This window comes from Canis lupus, chromosome 18 (assembly GCF_048164855.1).
Source record: "Canis lupus baileyi chromosome 18, mCanLup2.hap1, whole genome shotgun sequence".
NCBI classification, from domain to species: domain Eukaryota; kingdom Metazoa; phylum Chordata; class Mammalia; order Carnivora; family Canidae; genus Canis; species Canis lupus.
Window position 1 is genome coordinate 9417448 of NC_132855.1, and position 16475 is coordinate 9433922.

A 16475-nucleotide genomic window follows, 5' to 3' on the forward strand; every position below is an offset into this window, starting at 1 on the left:
CCCTGAACTTCTAACTACACTAAGTCACACCGTGCTCCGTTCCTTACAAACCCCATAGACCGATTTTGTAGAATGTTCTGCTGCTAGGCCTCATCCTCAGAATTTGAGGAGGTCCCCTAACCTCACCAAGCCATTAGCATTTTTCTGGATCCTTTGCTTGAACTGCCTCATTCTTATCAACTTCTGCTAACTCAGCCACTTCACTCGTACTCAGGACTGATGCCAGGGTTTCACACTGCCCCAACATAGGAACTGACTAACTCTAACTCTGACAGGCTTGTGGGGAGCATCCAACCTCCCATCCATTGATGTCCCTTGCATAGAGGGGTCTGTATTCAAGAGTGAGTGAAATTTCGCAGGGTGCCTGGGTGGCTCAGTTAAGCGTCTGACTCTTCATTTCAGCTCAGATCATGATCTCAGGGTCGTGGGATCGAGCCCCCCATCACATAGGGCTCAGCATGGAGTCGGCTTGAGATTCTTTCCCTCTCCCTGTGCTCCTCCCCCACCCCTTGCTCATGCACTCACTTGCATGCTCGCTCTCTCTCTTTCTAAACTAAATAAATCTTTTAAAAAAAAGAAAAAAAGGTGAGATTTCTCAAAGGGTTGATTCAGGGTACTTCATCCCGTCAGGTGGTGGTTTAAGAAGCAAATTTTTAGGCCTAATGTCAGACCTACTGAATCAGAAGTTCACCATTTCTGGGGTAAGGCCGTAGAATCGGTATTTTACCAAACCTTTCTAGATTTTGGGAACCAGTGAAAATTCTGAAGAAACTTTCTTGATGAGCTTATAGCAATAACAGGGCTTTCCAACCGAATAAGCCATTTGCTTGGTGACCTTGGTAACCTTGACATGGTACAGTCTTTAACCGACTCTGCTGACTCTGCCTATCCTGGTGATAAGGAGAGTCTTTTCAATATTTGCACACATCTAGAGTAGTTTTGAAGCTTTACAAATAGAACTGGCCTAAAGCAAGAGGAAATATGACATGTCCTTCACAGATGTTCCTGGGTTGATCGTTCATACTTCATTCACTATATTTTAGCATCTCATCTTTTTCTTTTTTTACTGACTTTCTCTGTCTTTTTAAAACAAACCATGTGCTATCCAGTGTGTTCGGTACTTGCCAAAGCTAAAAGTCACCAGTAGGTTTTGAAGAGCACATGAGGTTTTTCAACAGAAGAAATAACTAGGCTTACTCGATAATCCACACTAGAATGCCACCGTGACCCAAGATGGTGAATAAGATTCATCACCCGAGATGGTTAATAAGATTCATCAACCAAGTAATTTGTATCTATTCATGCTGTACATATGTTCAAGGAGTCTGCAGTTTAAACTGGTCGTATCACTAATGTTGGAAACTCAAAAAGCATCTTCAGAGGAACAGTGTTATTGATGGTAGTTAAGATCCTAGGCCCATTCAGACTTAGAGGCCAGAATAATGATGGGACCATTTTAGGTGTCTGGGGGAGAATGCCTTTCTAGAGAAACATCACTGTGGACATGCTGTGGCTCCAAGGGCCCACCGCGGTGGGGTCACGGAATGCCAGAGTCAGGAGGAGGAGGACCTTGACTTCGCCACACATAGCGTGGCAGGACTGCGGTTCCCAGTCAGGATCTGTTTCTCCACCCATACGGGATTTTCTTCTGTAAGCAACACCCCCAACTGCAGGCTAGAGCTGACCCTGGTGTCTGAGCGTGGCATGTGCTGATGGCATGCCCTCGGGCGCAAGGCAGAGGCTGCATACCCCCCCCCCCCGCCCCCAGAGCAGTCAAGGGCCCCTCTCCCTGGGCTCTAGCGCCGGGAGCACGCAGGTGACCCTACAGCTCCCAGTTTAACCCTGCAGGGCTGCCCTCCCTTCTGCACTGATTGCTCTCCTGGTCTGTCCTCATGTCGTCATTCGTGGTCACTGTTGGGAGGTCTGTCTGTCTGTATTTCCTTCAGCTTCGCTCTAGTTTTCCTAAGAGTCGCAAACCTCACTTGGGCAGCAGGGAGTATGGCAGCTCATGCCAGAGCAGCAAAGCCTGAACTCAGTGAAACCTGTGCAGGTGGAATTGGGAAATGGGGCTCACACGGGCTGCGTGGACTGTGTCGCGGCAGCTTTCCACGCACGTGCTTGTGTTTCAGGGGGCAGGGCCTGACCTACCAGCACGTAGAGCAGGGCCGTCGCCTGCTGCATCCCAGGTGCAGGGCTTGAAAACCTAGAGGGAAAAACAGAAAGAGAGCATTTCTTTGCCATGATGATGAAATCCACTGAGTGCTGCTGCTGCCACCACCACCGCCACCGCCACCGCAACCCCACGGCCGGGACAGAGGGAAGACCTGAGTATAAGCTTGCAGGGGAGAAATGGAAAACTTCTTGCTTCTTGTTTGGGCCTGGCCAAGGGTTTTTTATTCCAGGAGGATTAGGTTGTGAAAAGGGAGGCGGGTATAGATTTATTCTCACAGACCCCTGCTAGTCTGCCTCAGTGGCGTGGGTTTCCCCATTACTGCTCAGACCAGTCAGCAGCTCTTTTCCAAAGACTGCTCCCTGGCACCTCACACATGAAAGCACCTTTCGAAATGGGCCAGGCAGTGGAAAAGCACCGGGACTTCTGGGAAATGGAACATTGGCCCAGTTGGAGCCCCTGTCACTGCTTATAGCATCATGTATGTGCTGGTGACTTTTCGCTAATTGGCCCATGTCTTGGAGCTGCCATCCTTAGTGAGGAATCTGCTTTGGATGGGCGTCATTTAGTTTCTCCCCTACCTCTCCTTGCCTAGGAGGGCTTTAGGCACTGGACCATCTGTATGGGTTTGTACACAAGGGCATTTGCAGAGAATCAACCTCCTGGGTTTTCTCAATTGAAAGGACTTCTCTCTCTCTGTTCACAGCTTCACCAGCAAGACATACGACGTCCGTGTCCCCCTCACCTGCTGGGAGGTCTCCGTTGAAGGTATAGTCTCATATTTAGACTCAGGCCAGACACTGGCCCCACCTTCCTTCTTTCCTTAAGACTCATCCCTGGCACACCACTGAGCTGCTTTCATAGGCACAAACTAGGCAAGGGACGGAGGAAGATTGGTAAGAAGACACTAGGCTTTCCTTTCAGGAGGCCGCCTCCACAAATGGAGTCATTTGTGTTCAGGTTATTAGCCTCATTCCCCAAATGGTGGCAACGAGAATATACAGGCTAGAGTCTGTGTATACACTAAATTAGGAAACAAGTATTTACAAGGAAATACACTGTATTTCTTAGGATGTTTCAGTCTGGTCTTACTGGCTTCAGGGACATAAAAGAAAAAAAAGGAAGGAAGGTAGGTAGGAAGGTAGAAAAGAAAGAAAGGAGTGAAAGAAAAGAATTGAAAAACTCAGTAATCAAGCCTAGTAAATGGTCTCCTGTTTCTTTTTGCTTCTGTCAGCCTCACCCATTGTGGCAAAGTCAAAACCAACTTGTTCTCCTTTAATATTTCATACCAAGGTTTTCATTTACATTAGAGTTATATACTTGACAGTGAAAAACAAGATAGTAAAATGAATAAAAAATTTCTAGGCAACAAACTGAAGAGCTTTAAAGGTGAGATGTTTAAATTGATATATAAATGTAGGCTATTTAACATCTCTAAACATACAAAATCCCTCATGAAGGTAAAGAATAATATTTAGTCTCTATCCAAATTGAATCAGACTGGCTGCAAGGATTGTCAATACCAGTAGACATTGGTGTTCAGAGCTACTGCACCAGAGGCAAATATGAAGTTGAAGTGTTAAAAGAATGATTTTGGATCTGAGTGACTGAGGATGTACATGCTCTGTGTCCTTTTTATTAGGGAGGTATTTCTAGCTAATGTGAAAGAAAAAGACAAATTAGCTTCTAAAAACACTTAGGGGCAGGTCGTGATCCAGTGCATCTGTGTTGCTAAGGATAGTTGCTGATAGAAACTGAGAATCTGGAAAACAAAAGCCCCCAAATGGAGAAAATTGCAAAGAAGTGTGATTTCATTTGCATTGCCAACATTTCTGATGTAGAAATTTGCTGGAGAGAGCAAATTATTTGCTGGGTTTTTTTGTCATTCTGCAATGCAGCTGTTAATCATAAAGTGCACGTGACTGCCTTCACTCTGGAAGCCACGGACCATCACTTTGATGTGATGGGAGAGGAAGCATCATGATGTTTCCACATCTTACATTTAGCCTTACCCGCGAGGAGCTCCCACGTATTGCTATGCAATTAACATCTGCATTTTCCAACTTGATTTTGCAGAGTAGTGATAAGATGGTAAGTCTTAGAGATTGATTCTGTAAAAAAGAACTGAAGGATGAAAATACTCAAGTGGTGACCCAACAGTCCTGTTTATTAGCAAGGTAGCATCTACTTTCTCTCCGCAGAGCTGCTGCTGGTCTCCCTAGCCAGGTGTAGCTCACGGCCATAGCTTTACAAATGGGGTTTGGAGAGAAAATGAATGGAGTGTTTCTGTTGTGACTCCTGCGTTACATTAGAGGGCACACTGCTACCAGGTTACGAGTTTCGCTATGCCTAGAATGCAGTTAGTTGCCTTGACTTAGTTTTTTCAGCAATTAAATGATGGCGTCCATCCTGGGGGGGAGAGGGGGGGAGACTCAGCTTACCTGCCTTGTTTTAACCTTGCTGTCTAACTGTCGACAGTGACCAGCATTGAATTTGGATCTCTTCATTGGCAACACTTAATTTTAAGCTCCTGCTAAATGACTTTGTGTCTCCCAGCATTTTGTTTAAAAAGAGAGACCAAGGTGTGGTTGGCTTAGAACATTAGTTTTTGATTAACGTTTATCACGTACCATGATGTGATAAACAAAAAAACTGATCTGTGGTCAGATACGTTTAGACAACCCTGGGCTGCAAAGTCCTTTCATTTTCTTTATTGTAAGACTTTAACGTGCTCCTACCCTTTGAATGCAGTCAAGGAGGACTTGAGTACTACGCATTTCCCCGGTAGAACCGTCCTTTCACAGAGCATCACCTAGGCCCCCATTTCCATCGGACACCAGTTAGGGAAGTAGCAGATTCAGATGCCAGAGGAGTGGACAGCTACCATAAATGAGCCAAGGAAGCTTGTAGAACCCCGCATGAAGACTATGGTATCCTGAAGAATTCATGCCCCGTCACCAAGGAAAAGCTCCCGCTCGGTTTCAAAAGATTATCTCCATTAAGAGAAAGCGAGCCATTGTTGCTAGAACTAATAGTTATTTATCCAAGGCCAAAAATCTGGGGTTTAGGAGAAATCTTCCTCTTTAAAAAAAAAAAAAAAAAAAAAAAAGCAACTGAGTCAGGTCTTGAGAAACCACTCCGGATGAAACAAGTCTTATTTCAGAGCAGAGCCTGAGAGCTGCCGGTGTGCAGCTGCTTCAGCTCGGGGGTCTGGGGAGCGAGAGACCTGGAAGGCAGGCCTCTGGTGCCTCTGCCACCCAGCCCCCGTGCCCTGCTCCAGGCTCCAGCACCGCCCCACCCTTGCTGAGCCAGAAAGGGGAGAATGGCACTGCCAGCGCTCTCTGGTGTTGGCCAGTTCCATGTCTTTCGAGTCATGGGACTAATTCTATATCTCTGAGTTCTCCATCTGCTTACTTTTAGCCTCTTTCTGCCCGGAGGATGGGGAGGAGGAAAGTGGGCAGGGAGGTGGACAATGCGCGGCAAGTGCTTCGTGCTGGGGATGCCGCGGTCTCACCCGAGTGTGGGTGTTGGCAGCAGGCCGCCCTAGCCAGGCCCCCGAACAGCAGAGCCGCATCTCCTCCAGGCCCCGGAGGCTACGGGGGCCAAAGTCAGGGTGGCCGCCCCCTGGTTTGGCGCGGGGGGGCCCCTCCTTGGCCTGCAGACGGCCGCTGCCTCAGCGCACCTGCGGCGCCTCTGCACCCACATTGCTTCCTCCGAGGACCCCATCCGAGGGCGCGAGAGGGCGCGAGGGCCACCCTCAAGGCGTCCTTGGAGCTCTGGCGCCGTCGGGGCCGGGGAGGGGGCTGGGGGGGGGGCGCTTCCCACCCCGCCCGCCCTCACCACCCCGTCTTCTTCCCCGCAGCAGGGCTCCGGGCAGGGGTTCACGCCCTCCCCGGTGGAGTACCAGTCCCCGGGCCTGACCTCCCACTCCCCGGTGCTGTCGGGCAGCTACAGCAGCGGCATCTCCTCCCTGAGCCGGTGCAGCACGTCGGAGACCTCGGGCTTCGAGAGCCAGGCGCCCGAGGGGCCGGCGCAGGCGGCGGGGCCGGGCGCGGAGGAGCCGGGCCGCCGGGAGAGCCGGACGCCGCCGCCCTACAGCGTGTACGAGCGGACCCTGCGGCGGCCCGGGCCGCTGCCGCACAGCCTGTCCATCCCGGTGGCGGTGGCGGTGGCGGCCACGGTCGAGCCGCCCGCGCTGCCCCCCAAGCCGCCCGCGCCGCGGCCCGGGCCCCCCGAGAACGGGCCGCGCAGGACCGAGCCCGGCCCCCGGCCCCGGCCGCTGCCCCGCAAGGTGTCCCAGCTGTGAGCCGCGGCGGGCGCTGCGGGCGGGCGCCCCGGACCCTCGCCCCTGGCTCCCTCAGCCGGCGGAATTAAAACCTGCTTATTAACACGTTGCACAATATTAAAAAAAAAGTCACTGATCTCAAACGCCGGATGGTCCGTGGCCTGGGGCTGACTTTCCTTAGGTGTCTCCCCTCTGAAAGTGGTAAAGAGCGTTAAAGACTTCTTTTGGATCTTTTTATGTTCACCCCCGCCCCCCCCCCCACACACACACACTTTTTATTTCTTTTTATAATCCAGTTGCACGTCCACACCAGGAGGCTGTCGCCGAACCACAGGGCGCGTGCAGTTGTCGTGTCCTTGTGACCTTGCACTTGGTCCCCTGCAAAAGCAAAGGCCGCGCACAGCCTAACGTGGTGGCCCTGCTAATGGGAGGCTTCTCGCGGGCCCGTGGGTGCCCACCCCGAGTTCCCAGTTCAGGCGGCCTTCGCTAGGCCATGCACTTAAGTGGTTGCAAGGAAGAGGGCTGCAGGTGATTTTGTTCTTGAAACAAAAACTAATTCTTGGAGGTTGCTTTTGACATTCGACCCCTTGTCTGCTTTCTTAAGCCTCTGCTCTGTGAATTGCTTGGTGGGTCCCTTAGTGCCCCGACACCAGGGCATCTACTGTAGTTCTTCTCGAGGTACAGTTGACTGTCGGAGTCGCAGTCGGCTCGATTAAGCAGAGGAGCCCGGGATAAATGTTTACTTGAATCTTGTGCTTCCGTACTTGATAGTTTCCTCCGCAGCCTTTGTCATTGAAGAAGAGCAGATGTTCACGTGTTAAATAGGCACAAATTAATGTGTCCCATTAACGAGAATTCAGGAATCGATACAGGACAGTATTAAATCAATAGCGTAAATGAAGAAAAAAACCTTGGAGAAAATAGATTAGCATGATTAAATGGCAAAAGGACTTTCAGAAGGCAAGGGCATTAACTTTCAGTCCTGCACTGAGTGGAAAAGTCTTCACAACTCCCCAGGCTCCTAGCGGAGCTTGCCTTCGTAGCGGATCCCACTTCTTGTTGAAGGGGGAGATGGCCACAGACCCCTCTGGCTTGGGTATTGCTGCACAGCGTCTCAGAGCTGGGTAGGGATGCTAAGGCCCCAGTTGCAGGAGTGTGAAAAAAGCACCTTGTATGTAGTAATGGATTTTGTATCTATGTCTTTTTCTTTTACTGACTGTTTATAACACTCAATTGACGATAAATATGACTGTATTTTAAATCATACTGTTAAATATTTTCCCTCTTTTGTTGGGAAGCTCATTTTAGTTTAACCGTGTTTGTTTTTGTTGATAGCTTACCTGGAAGGCAGTGACCACTTTTTTATATTCTCTTAATGAAACCATTCAGCAGGTATATGCTGTTGAGGCTGGTTATAGAGGTTTTCTATAATAAATGTTCAAGTATTTTTGTACATAACTGGTTAATTTTAATAAGAGATACCATTATGTGTAAAAAAAAAAAAGTAAAAATAAAAGCAAACAGTCGTGGATGCAGTATGATTGTTATAATTATGCCAAATACTTTATGTATGGAAAAGAATATTTGTACATATGTGCTTTTAACAATAATTCTGCCATTATTGACTTTACAATTTTGAATGTCAGAAAGATTAATATATGTTAAAATATTTATGTTTAGTGAAAGTATTCATAATGGAGAAAAGGAACATACGAATTTTAGCTTTGTATCTTGCAAGTTTTGCAGTCAGAAATTTCTGGAACTAGCTTTTGCTTTTGATGATAACACTTTGTGTTTGTAATCACATTCTTAAAACTATCTACACACACACATACATAGGAAGCTCCATATTCCTGTTGCTTTAAGCAGTAAAGCCTTCCATTTAAATAAGTTGACATGCATAAGGTAACAAAGCTTCTTTGATTTCCTTTTCCTTTGTAATTTAATAGATCGTTGACTAGTGCTTGGGCACTGTATAAATCAGTGTTATCTGCTCTTGAAGCCATTTTTTAAAGAAGTTTTTTGGCAATGAACAGTTCAATTTATCACGTGCGTGTATTTCTGAAGCAGCTATATAGCAGAACATTTCAAAAGACTCTTAGCTCAGATGTTCATGTTGGTTGCTGCTGAATGGTAAATATTTAATAAAATTACCTGATTAATCTTAATTTAACTGTCTTTATTCCTGTTATCAGTGTGTCTTCGCCCAAAACAAAAGCTGTGTGTATCTCTTGGTCATAACCTTTGTTGATAGATCTGTTTTGTTGTTGTCTTGCCTTGGTTGATGTACTTCTTCCGCCTGCAAAGCTTATTTATGCTTTAGAGGAAAAGAAAGTTGAAAAAGTAATGGTATTGGTCACTACCAGTAGAGAAGCAAGATTTACCTGGGCGGGAGACTATTAATTAACCTAACCAGAGCCATTTTCAAAAGTCAAGGCATGGGGGGTGCCAACTCTTGGTTTCAGCTCAGGTCATCAGCTCAGCGTTCTGAGATCTAGCTCCCTGCCTGGCTCGTGCTGGCCCATGCTGGGCGTGGAGCCTGCTTGGGATTCTCCCTCCTTCCTCCGCCCCTTCTTACCCACCCCCACACATACTCCCTGCCCCGTTGCTGCTGCTGTGCTCACACTGTCTCTTTCTCTCAAAAGAAAGCTAAAACCATCCAGGTTTGTTTACATTGAAAAACTTGACACAAGACCGGTAACTGCCAACCATGCAAAGGAATAGCTGCTGGTGCCAGCTGTGACAAATTCTATCCACGGGCCGGCTTTTCTTCCTGATTTTCATAAAAAGATAGAAAACCTATTTGACAAACACTGCAAAACCCATCGACTATAAGATTTCTGTTAATAGAACCTGGCGTTTAATGTTGTGAGATGCATCTATTCTGTGTTAGGTTTACAACATTTATGTGACTCAGTGCTAAGCAAGCCATTGTCTAAAGCCTCCATCCCATTAAATACCAAAACCCATTTAAAGGCCATAGTCATGTCCTCCTGATTGTTTCTCAACATTAACTAAGTGATTTTAGAGCATTTTTGGATCATTTTCATTACAACAGAGCCCCTAAGTATTTCGATTCTACAAGCATAATTACAATATGAATAGCTCTGCTTCCTACCGAAGTAGTCTTCTCTCTGGATGGTTATTGATTGTTCCACAAAACACAACAAAGAGAATAACAAGTTGCACAGCTTTGCCTTTATTTGATCTTTACATATTAAAACGTGGCTGTACCAAATGAATTCTTAGTTATTGATTGAAATAAGCCTTGCCCTCATTACATAAGAATACTATTTAAAAAGCCTTGAAAATTTGACCAAATTCCAATCCCCTATTACTATTTTTACACATTCCTTTCATTTTTTCTACGTATATTTATTGCATAGTTTTTCTACATTGTTGAGTGTGGTTCCCCAAGAATCACCAACATAACCAGTTAATACAGGGCCAACTCATTGCCAGTGGGGAGAGCACCACACCTCAATAGAGCTTTCTTTGGGTCTCAGGGAGGGAAGGGCAAGATCAGATTTTGCTGGAATTTTGAAGTTTTGTTTAAGGTGGGACTTTCAGTGAGCAGGCATTGTTGAAGATTGGGTAAACATCATGATAGGATTGTTCAGGTTTGATGGAAATAACAAGATCAGAATTTTGGGCTTAGGGGTTCAGAAAGTGCTAGGATAGGAACTGTCAGTTGATGCTTTCTGTTGCTGATTTGATAGGATCGATTGAAAAGTTCCTGTTATGAACAATAAAGTTATTTGCCTCACCAAGAGAGTCCTCGTAAACTTGATGCTAATGAACATTGGAATATGGAGTCATAGTCATGTAGACTACAGCTGTATGAGATAGTTTCAGTTCTCAATGTATACATTTTATATAGTTATAGTCACAGTAAACCTAGACAAATTATTTTATACTATTTGCATATAACATAAGTAAAGGCAAAGTAATATATTCCATAATTCATTGAGCCATTCCCTTGTTAATTGACATTATATTGTTTCCAACCTCTGGCTCCTACAAACACCACCACTTTGACTCTTCTTACATACAGCTTTGTCCAGGTTTTGGATTGTTATTTCCTTACAAAGTATTCCTACACTGAAATTGCAGAGGCAGAGGAATGAGGATTTTTATAGTTCTTTTGCGTATTGGCAAATTTGTTCCCAAAAGTGTTGTACCAATTTTAATGCCACCAGCAATATCTTTCCGTGATTGGATATTGATGCAGTATTTTGTGCTATGTGGGAAGAAAACATTGCTGCCTTACCCAAAATTTGAGAAAATGTTCATAAGTCTTTTACAGAATCTTGTGCTAAGGAAATTGATGTCTTTACAAAGGAAATGAAAAGGAGCGATAAGAAGACAGAAAAGAAACGAGCTAATGCTAATATTCACATGGCACCTACTGAAAATACTTCATCCCAGAGAAGAAATTGCTAGGAAGATCCTTACTAGAAAAGCCTTAGCATTCTGTACACAAATACAACCTCACTTATCCAGAGTTTACCCCTGTCATTCACAATCCGTGAAGGAATCAAAAACCTGGAAGCGAGGACGGCGACCTGAACAGCTGTGGTAAATGCCACAGTCTGCTGAGTCAACTGTCTCCATGAAGATGAGGCTGATAAAAAGTCTGTTGTGTTTGAACTTAGTTACCAAAGAGTAAGTTCTTACTTTGTATGTGGGTGGAGGGGTGGAGGGGTCAGGGGGTGGAGGAGATGGGTTTCTAGCAAGCTATTCAAGTAGAAAAAAAAAAATGAAGTCAACTCCAGAGAATAAAAAAAAATTGTATAAAAGTAAATGTAATTATAGTACACTGTGGGGGTCAGCTACATATAATATTTACATAGCCACAGAAAAGTTAAACATATATTGATCTAATCCCAAATTATAATGTAATTAGACTGGAAGGATGAAGGTAAGGAAGGAATTGTATGTGTGGAGAATAAATTCTCATCTTCTATAAAGGGATGTCAATGGTGAAGGAGAGGAAGAAATTTTCTTGAGTCCAAGATTCTGTTCTAGCTGGGCTAAGAATTAAAAAATCATTTTCTCTATTATCCAAAAGTTTATTCCCAAAAGTGGTATGAGAGTAAAGGCCATGGTTGCACAAGTGATAAGAACATGGGAGACCTGTCCAGGCAGGCTCTACTGGAATGGGACGTGCCAGTCCTAACAAGCAACAAAGGTTGAGATAATAGCTCCTAGCCCACAAAGGACCTTGGTTAACAGATTCCTGAGGGCTGGCAGGGCTGGACAAAGAGTGCTGCTTATTACTACATGTCTCCGATCCCCATTCCATGTGGCACCCAAGGTGCATCCAGGGAAGTGCACCCGCTGAATGGTCAAGACCATGTGGAGTATCCTCACTGGTCCCAAAGTCAAGCTCTTTGACAGAACAAGACAAAAGCAAAAATCTCATCCAATTTTTCTTAATGTGCACATTAACAGTTTTAGCTCAGCCTTGGATCTCTTGGAAACACGCTAATACCTAGAAGGGGTGTGCCACAGGGTTGGAGATGGTATGTTTTGTAGTGTATTTCATTGCACAGAACTTTTTGAGGTTTCCGGGTGACCTAGTGTCAAAATAACCCATTCCGTGACCAACTTATCCTAACACGAGGGCCTCTGGGTTAGGCGGTGAGTGCTCTAACAACTTCTAAGTGCCCCCCCCACCCCGTCCCCCATGCCCACCAGCTCTGTAGCTTTAGCTTTCAACGTGTCCCATAGCAATAGCCTTGACGTCATATGCACAATCACCCACAACAAAGCTTGTCAAAGTAGACGGTGGTCTGACAATCATTGAATTCCCCTATCTGGGAAGCCAGTCTGAACAGTCAGCTTATAGGATCCATGCCTGCATTCTGCCCAATGGTGAGTTTCGTTTTGCTTTGTTTTGTAGTGACAAATGGCATAAAAGACAGGCAAGGAGAAACAAAGGCCATCTCTGGGAGGAAATGGATCAGTAACCCCAGAGTACCATATTTTTACCAAGAGTCCTTAAGCCCCAGGAATTATTCTGGTACTTAATCTACTAAATTTAGAAGGAACAAAAATCTCACCTCTCTTGCTCCATCTGACCCTATAAGACAGGGATTTGGGGAGGCTGACTTAAGAAGTCTTACCTTCGGGGTGCCTGGCTGGCTCAGTGGTTGAGTGTTTGCCTTCGGTTCAGGGTGGTCCCGGGGTCCTGGGATCGAGTCCCACATCGGGTTCACCACGGGGAGCCTGCTTCTCCCTCTGCCTGTGTCTCTGCCTCTCTGTGTGTGTCTCTCATGAATATATACATAAAATCTTAAAAAAAAAAAAAGTCGTCTTACCTTCTGCTGGTTTTGTGTCCTATGTCCCACGATCTCAAAGCTACGAAATCATCGGAGCCAATATCCAGTGGAAGTTTATCCTGCTATGTCAAGTGGAAGACAGGAAGAACTTTTCCTTGGTCCAGGGTTCTTCTAGCTGGGCTAAGAATTAAATTTGCATGTGATAGATTAACAGGAGAAAATAAACCGAAGTTTTATTACATGGATTTGTGCAACTGAGACCAAAAGAAATGACCAATGCAGGCAGCTTTTACATCTTTTAGACCAAGAGACAATAAATCTGTGAGGAATTGACCTCAGGACCAAGAAAACTTAACTTTGGGAGCTTCAGTTGGTAAGGAATTCTAAGCAGAACTTGGACTAGGGGAGTAAATTAATAAAAAGTAACAAGGGTTGTTTATACCGCCTTCTTGGCTCTAAATTTGCTATCTTTGGTGATCAGGAGGTCTCTTGACCTTTCACATAGGAGATTTATTTGCAGCTTTCAGGGGGACAGAGGAGGGTCTGACTGTCCTTCTCACACGGACTGTCTATAAATAAGTTTTATTTAAGGTAATCAACAGGCCAGAGTAGCATAGTTTAGGCAGCCTGCCCTTGATCCCCGTAATAGAAAATGCTTGAAATTTAAAGACCGTCAAAAGATAGCAACTTAAGATACTTTTTTACTTAGAGATATCAGGGCAAACATTGAGAAATAACTTTTAAAATGGAAATACTGGTCTCTGGGGAATTAAAAATGGCTAGGGACAGAAATACCGTCGGGGACGCCTTTCACGTGGTTTTGTAGAACTATATGCATATATAACTGTGAGACATTTTTAAGAGACTGAAAAAAAAAAAAAAGAATTCTACAACATTCAGATACCATCATGCTGGTTTCATGTTCCCCGACTTATTTTTTTTCTTCTCTTTTCTATGACATTGCTGATTAGGAGCTAACACTCTTTGAGAAGCCTGCCTGGAGTTTACCACCAGGTGTCTACCTAAAGGAATAGAGACGGGACGCAGGCAGGTCGCTGGAAGTGAAGGGGAGGGGGTCTCTGGACCCAGGTGAAAGTCCTCCAGGAGTGAAAGTGATTGGCAGGAACACAAGCTCACTTCAATCACACTCCTTAAGTCATTTGCAGCAGGTTTAAAGCACAAGATCCTCTTTGTTCTTTAGTAGCAGCACCAGGCACCCTGCAGCAACAATTTTGAGACAGGATTCCGAAAGGACACTGCAAGGTTTACCGGTTTACAGGTTCCTTTTGTGTCAGGGACGTGACTTCTCATTCTGGTAGAAGCACACATAGGTCTGGGTGTAACGTGCTTGCCAACAATAGCCAGGAGTCCCAGGTTAGTTCCTTCCACGGGGAAAAAACAGCAGATACACAGTGAGTGTTATGTGGGCTTCAGGCCTAGAGGCAAGAAATTTGGTGGAAGAGGATCTCCTGTGACACTCATTGTCCTTCCACTCACGTTCAAATTCTTGCCTGAACACCTACAACCTACACAAATCCTCATTCCCAACCCAGAGGAAGAGATGGTCTCCTCATCAGAGTCAAGCTTCCCATCCAGGAGCTAATCCCATCTTACTTCCCTCCCTCCTCTGAACTCTTATCAGAAACCCTTCCTTACCCTAAGGAAGTGAGAGGGAATCTGGTGGTGACCTTTGACCCTATCTATCACAGCGATCTGAAAGTGCCTGAGTCTGAAACCCCAGAATAGAGATAACTGAATACCAACCCAGACAGCAGGATAACTTTCATTTTCTGTCTTTCTCATTTTTTTTATTCCTTTTGGTAAGGCAACTTTCTAAGCCCAAGGATATACAAAAAGTTGACCGACTTCACAGTGTTAAATTTCAAAACTTAAGTAAGTCAAAGAAAAATACAGCTAAGACAAAAGAACAGACAAAAAACCATTTGCACTAAGTCTGACAATGTTAATATCTTTATAAAGAATTCATACATGCAGATTTTTAAAACTAATAACAAGGACACTGTTAAGAGGCATGAGAATCAGGGCGCCTGGGTGGCTCAGTGGTTGAGTGCCAGCCTTTGGCTCAGGTCATGATCCCAGGGTCCTGGGATCAAGTCCCGCATCAGGCTCTCCACAGGAAGCCTGCTTCTCCCTCTGCCTATGTCTCTGCCTCTCTATATATCTCTCATGGGTAAATAAATAAAATCTTAAAAAAAAAAAGGCACAGAGATCAGAAAGGAAGGGAGAAAATATGGTAACAGGCAAATAAATAGGTAATTTATAAAAGATGACGGGTAAACATGGGAAATTAAAAAAAACCACTAATCCAAGAAAAATAAAACAAAGTAACATTTGTTGCTGATGAAATTAGCTATATGTATAAAATGATAGCACTCAATTCTGAGAAGAATCGGTAAAAGCTGTATCCATTGATACAGCTGGTGGCACTAAATTAGGATAACCTTTTCAAATACAATTTGTTAATATGGATCAAGAGTCTAAAAAATGGTCATGTCCTTTGAGCCATAACTTCATTACTGGAAATCTATACTAAAAAAATATTTCAAAATGGGACATGCATATGGAGAAGCAACAGGCAAAAATATCAAGACATAGAAATATTGGTATAGAGATGGTCGCATAAAATAGAACACAGCCAATCAATGGAATGGTACACACTACCTTTTAAAATATTTTTGAAGTCCGGTAATAAAGAGGAAACCCTAATAGTGCATGAAATGCAAAAAGACTTTATATGCACACTATGATTACAGGAATTTTTCTTAAGTTGAAATATAGTTAAAAATACATTGAAACAGTTGACAATGTTACCTTAGTTTCAGGTATACAACACGGTGGCTCCGTATCTGCATATGTTGTGCTGTGGTCACCACAAGTTCAGCCACCGCGTTCCCATATAACACAATACTGTTGATTATATTCCCTATGCTGTCCCTTTGATCTTCATAACTTATCCATTCCATAACTAGACGCCCGTATCTTCCTTTCCCCTTCACTCCTGCTTGCCCATCCGCCCCACACTCCTCTCCTCTGGCAACCATCAATTTATTCTACGTAGTTATGGATTTTGTTTCTTTTTTGCTTTTTTAGAGCCCATATGTAAGTAAAACCAGATGGCATGTATCTCTGTCTGACTTATTTCACATAGAATATCCTCTGAGTCAATCCATATGGTCACAAATGGTGAGAGCACATTCCTTTTTATGGCTAATGGTACACGGTGTGTAGCTAGCACATCTTCTTAACCATTCATCTTTGGTGGACATCTAGGTTACTTCCATATCTTGGCTGTTATAAATAATGCAGCAGTGAACACAGGGGTACATATATCTTTTCATAATTACTATTTTTGAGTAGATACCCAGTAATGGAATTACCAGATTGTATGGCATTCCTATTTTTCCTTTTTTTGAGGAGGCTCCATACTGTTTTCCAGTGGCTGCCCCAATTTACATTCTCACCGACAGAACATTTTTTTTAAGCACATACTTTCAAGCAACACACCAAACTGATAAAAGTTGTTTTCAGTAGTGAAGTTATGGATGACGATTTGTGTTTATTTTTAATGTTTCAACTTTTAAAATAATTACTCATAATTTACCAAAAAAGATAAGAGGGCCAAGGAACAACCAACTCAGAGTTATTTTCTAGAAGTGAGAAAATTTTCGGGGAGGAGAAGCAGGAGCAGCCTCAGGCATGGATCTGGTGAACTTTG

The 16475-nt window shown here is 44.4% G+C and overlaps 1 protein-coding gene and 1 long non-coding RNA gene across 8 annotated transcripts in view; one reads left to right on the forward strand and one right to left on the reverse strand.

The window, feature by feature from the left end:
• The window catches only part of DOCK4 (dedicator of cytokinesis 4), a 410872-nt gene extending 402249 nt beyond the window's left edge, over positions 1 to 8623 (forward strand). For 4 of the 7 annotated variants that reach the window (XM_072783430.1, XM_072783435.1, XM_072783434.1 and 1 more), the window contains 2 exons: positions 2877 to 2938; positions 6033 to 8623. In XM_072783430.1, the coding sequence (XP_072639531.1) occupies positions 2877 to 2938; positions 6033 to 6476 (506 nt within the window). In that variant the 3' untranslated portion in view covers positions 6477 to 8623. The remainder of the gene's footprint in view (positions 1 to 2876; positions 2939 to 6032) is intronic. The other 3 variants (XM_072783431.1, XM_072783436.1, XM_072783433.1) reach the window with 1 other exon arrangement.
• LOC140608647 (uncharacterized) lies at positions 7657 to 14488 on the reverse strand. The gene is made up of 2 exons (XR_012010610.1): positions 12779 to 14488; positions 7657 to 8772 (listed from the first exon to the last, which is right to left on the reverse strand). It is a non-coding gene; the product is annotated as an uncharacterized lncRNA (long non-coding RNA).
• Positions 14489 to 16475: the final 1987 nt, after the last annotated feature.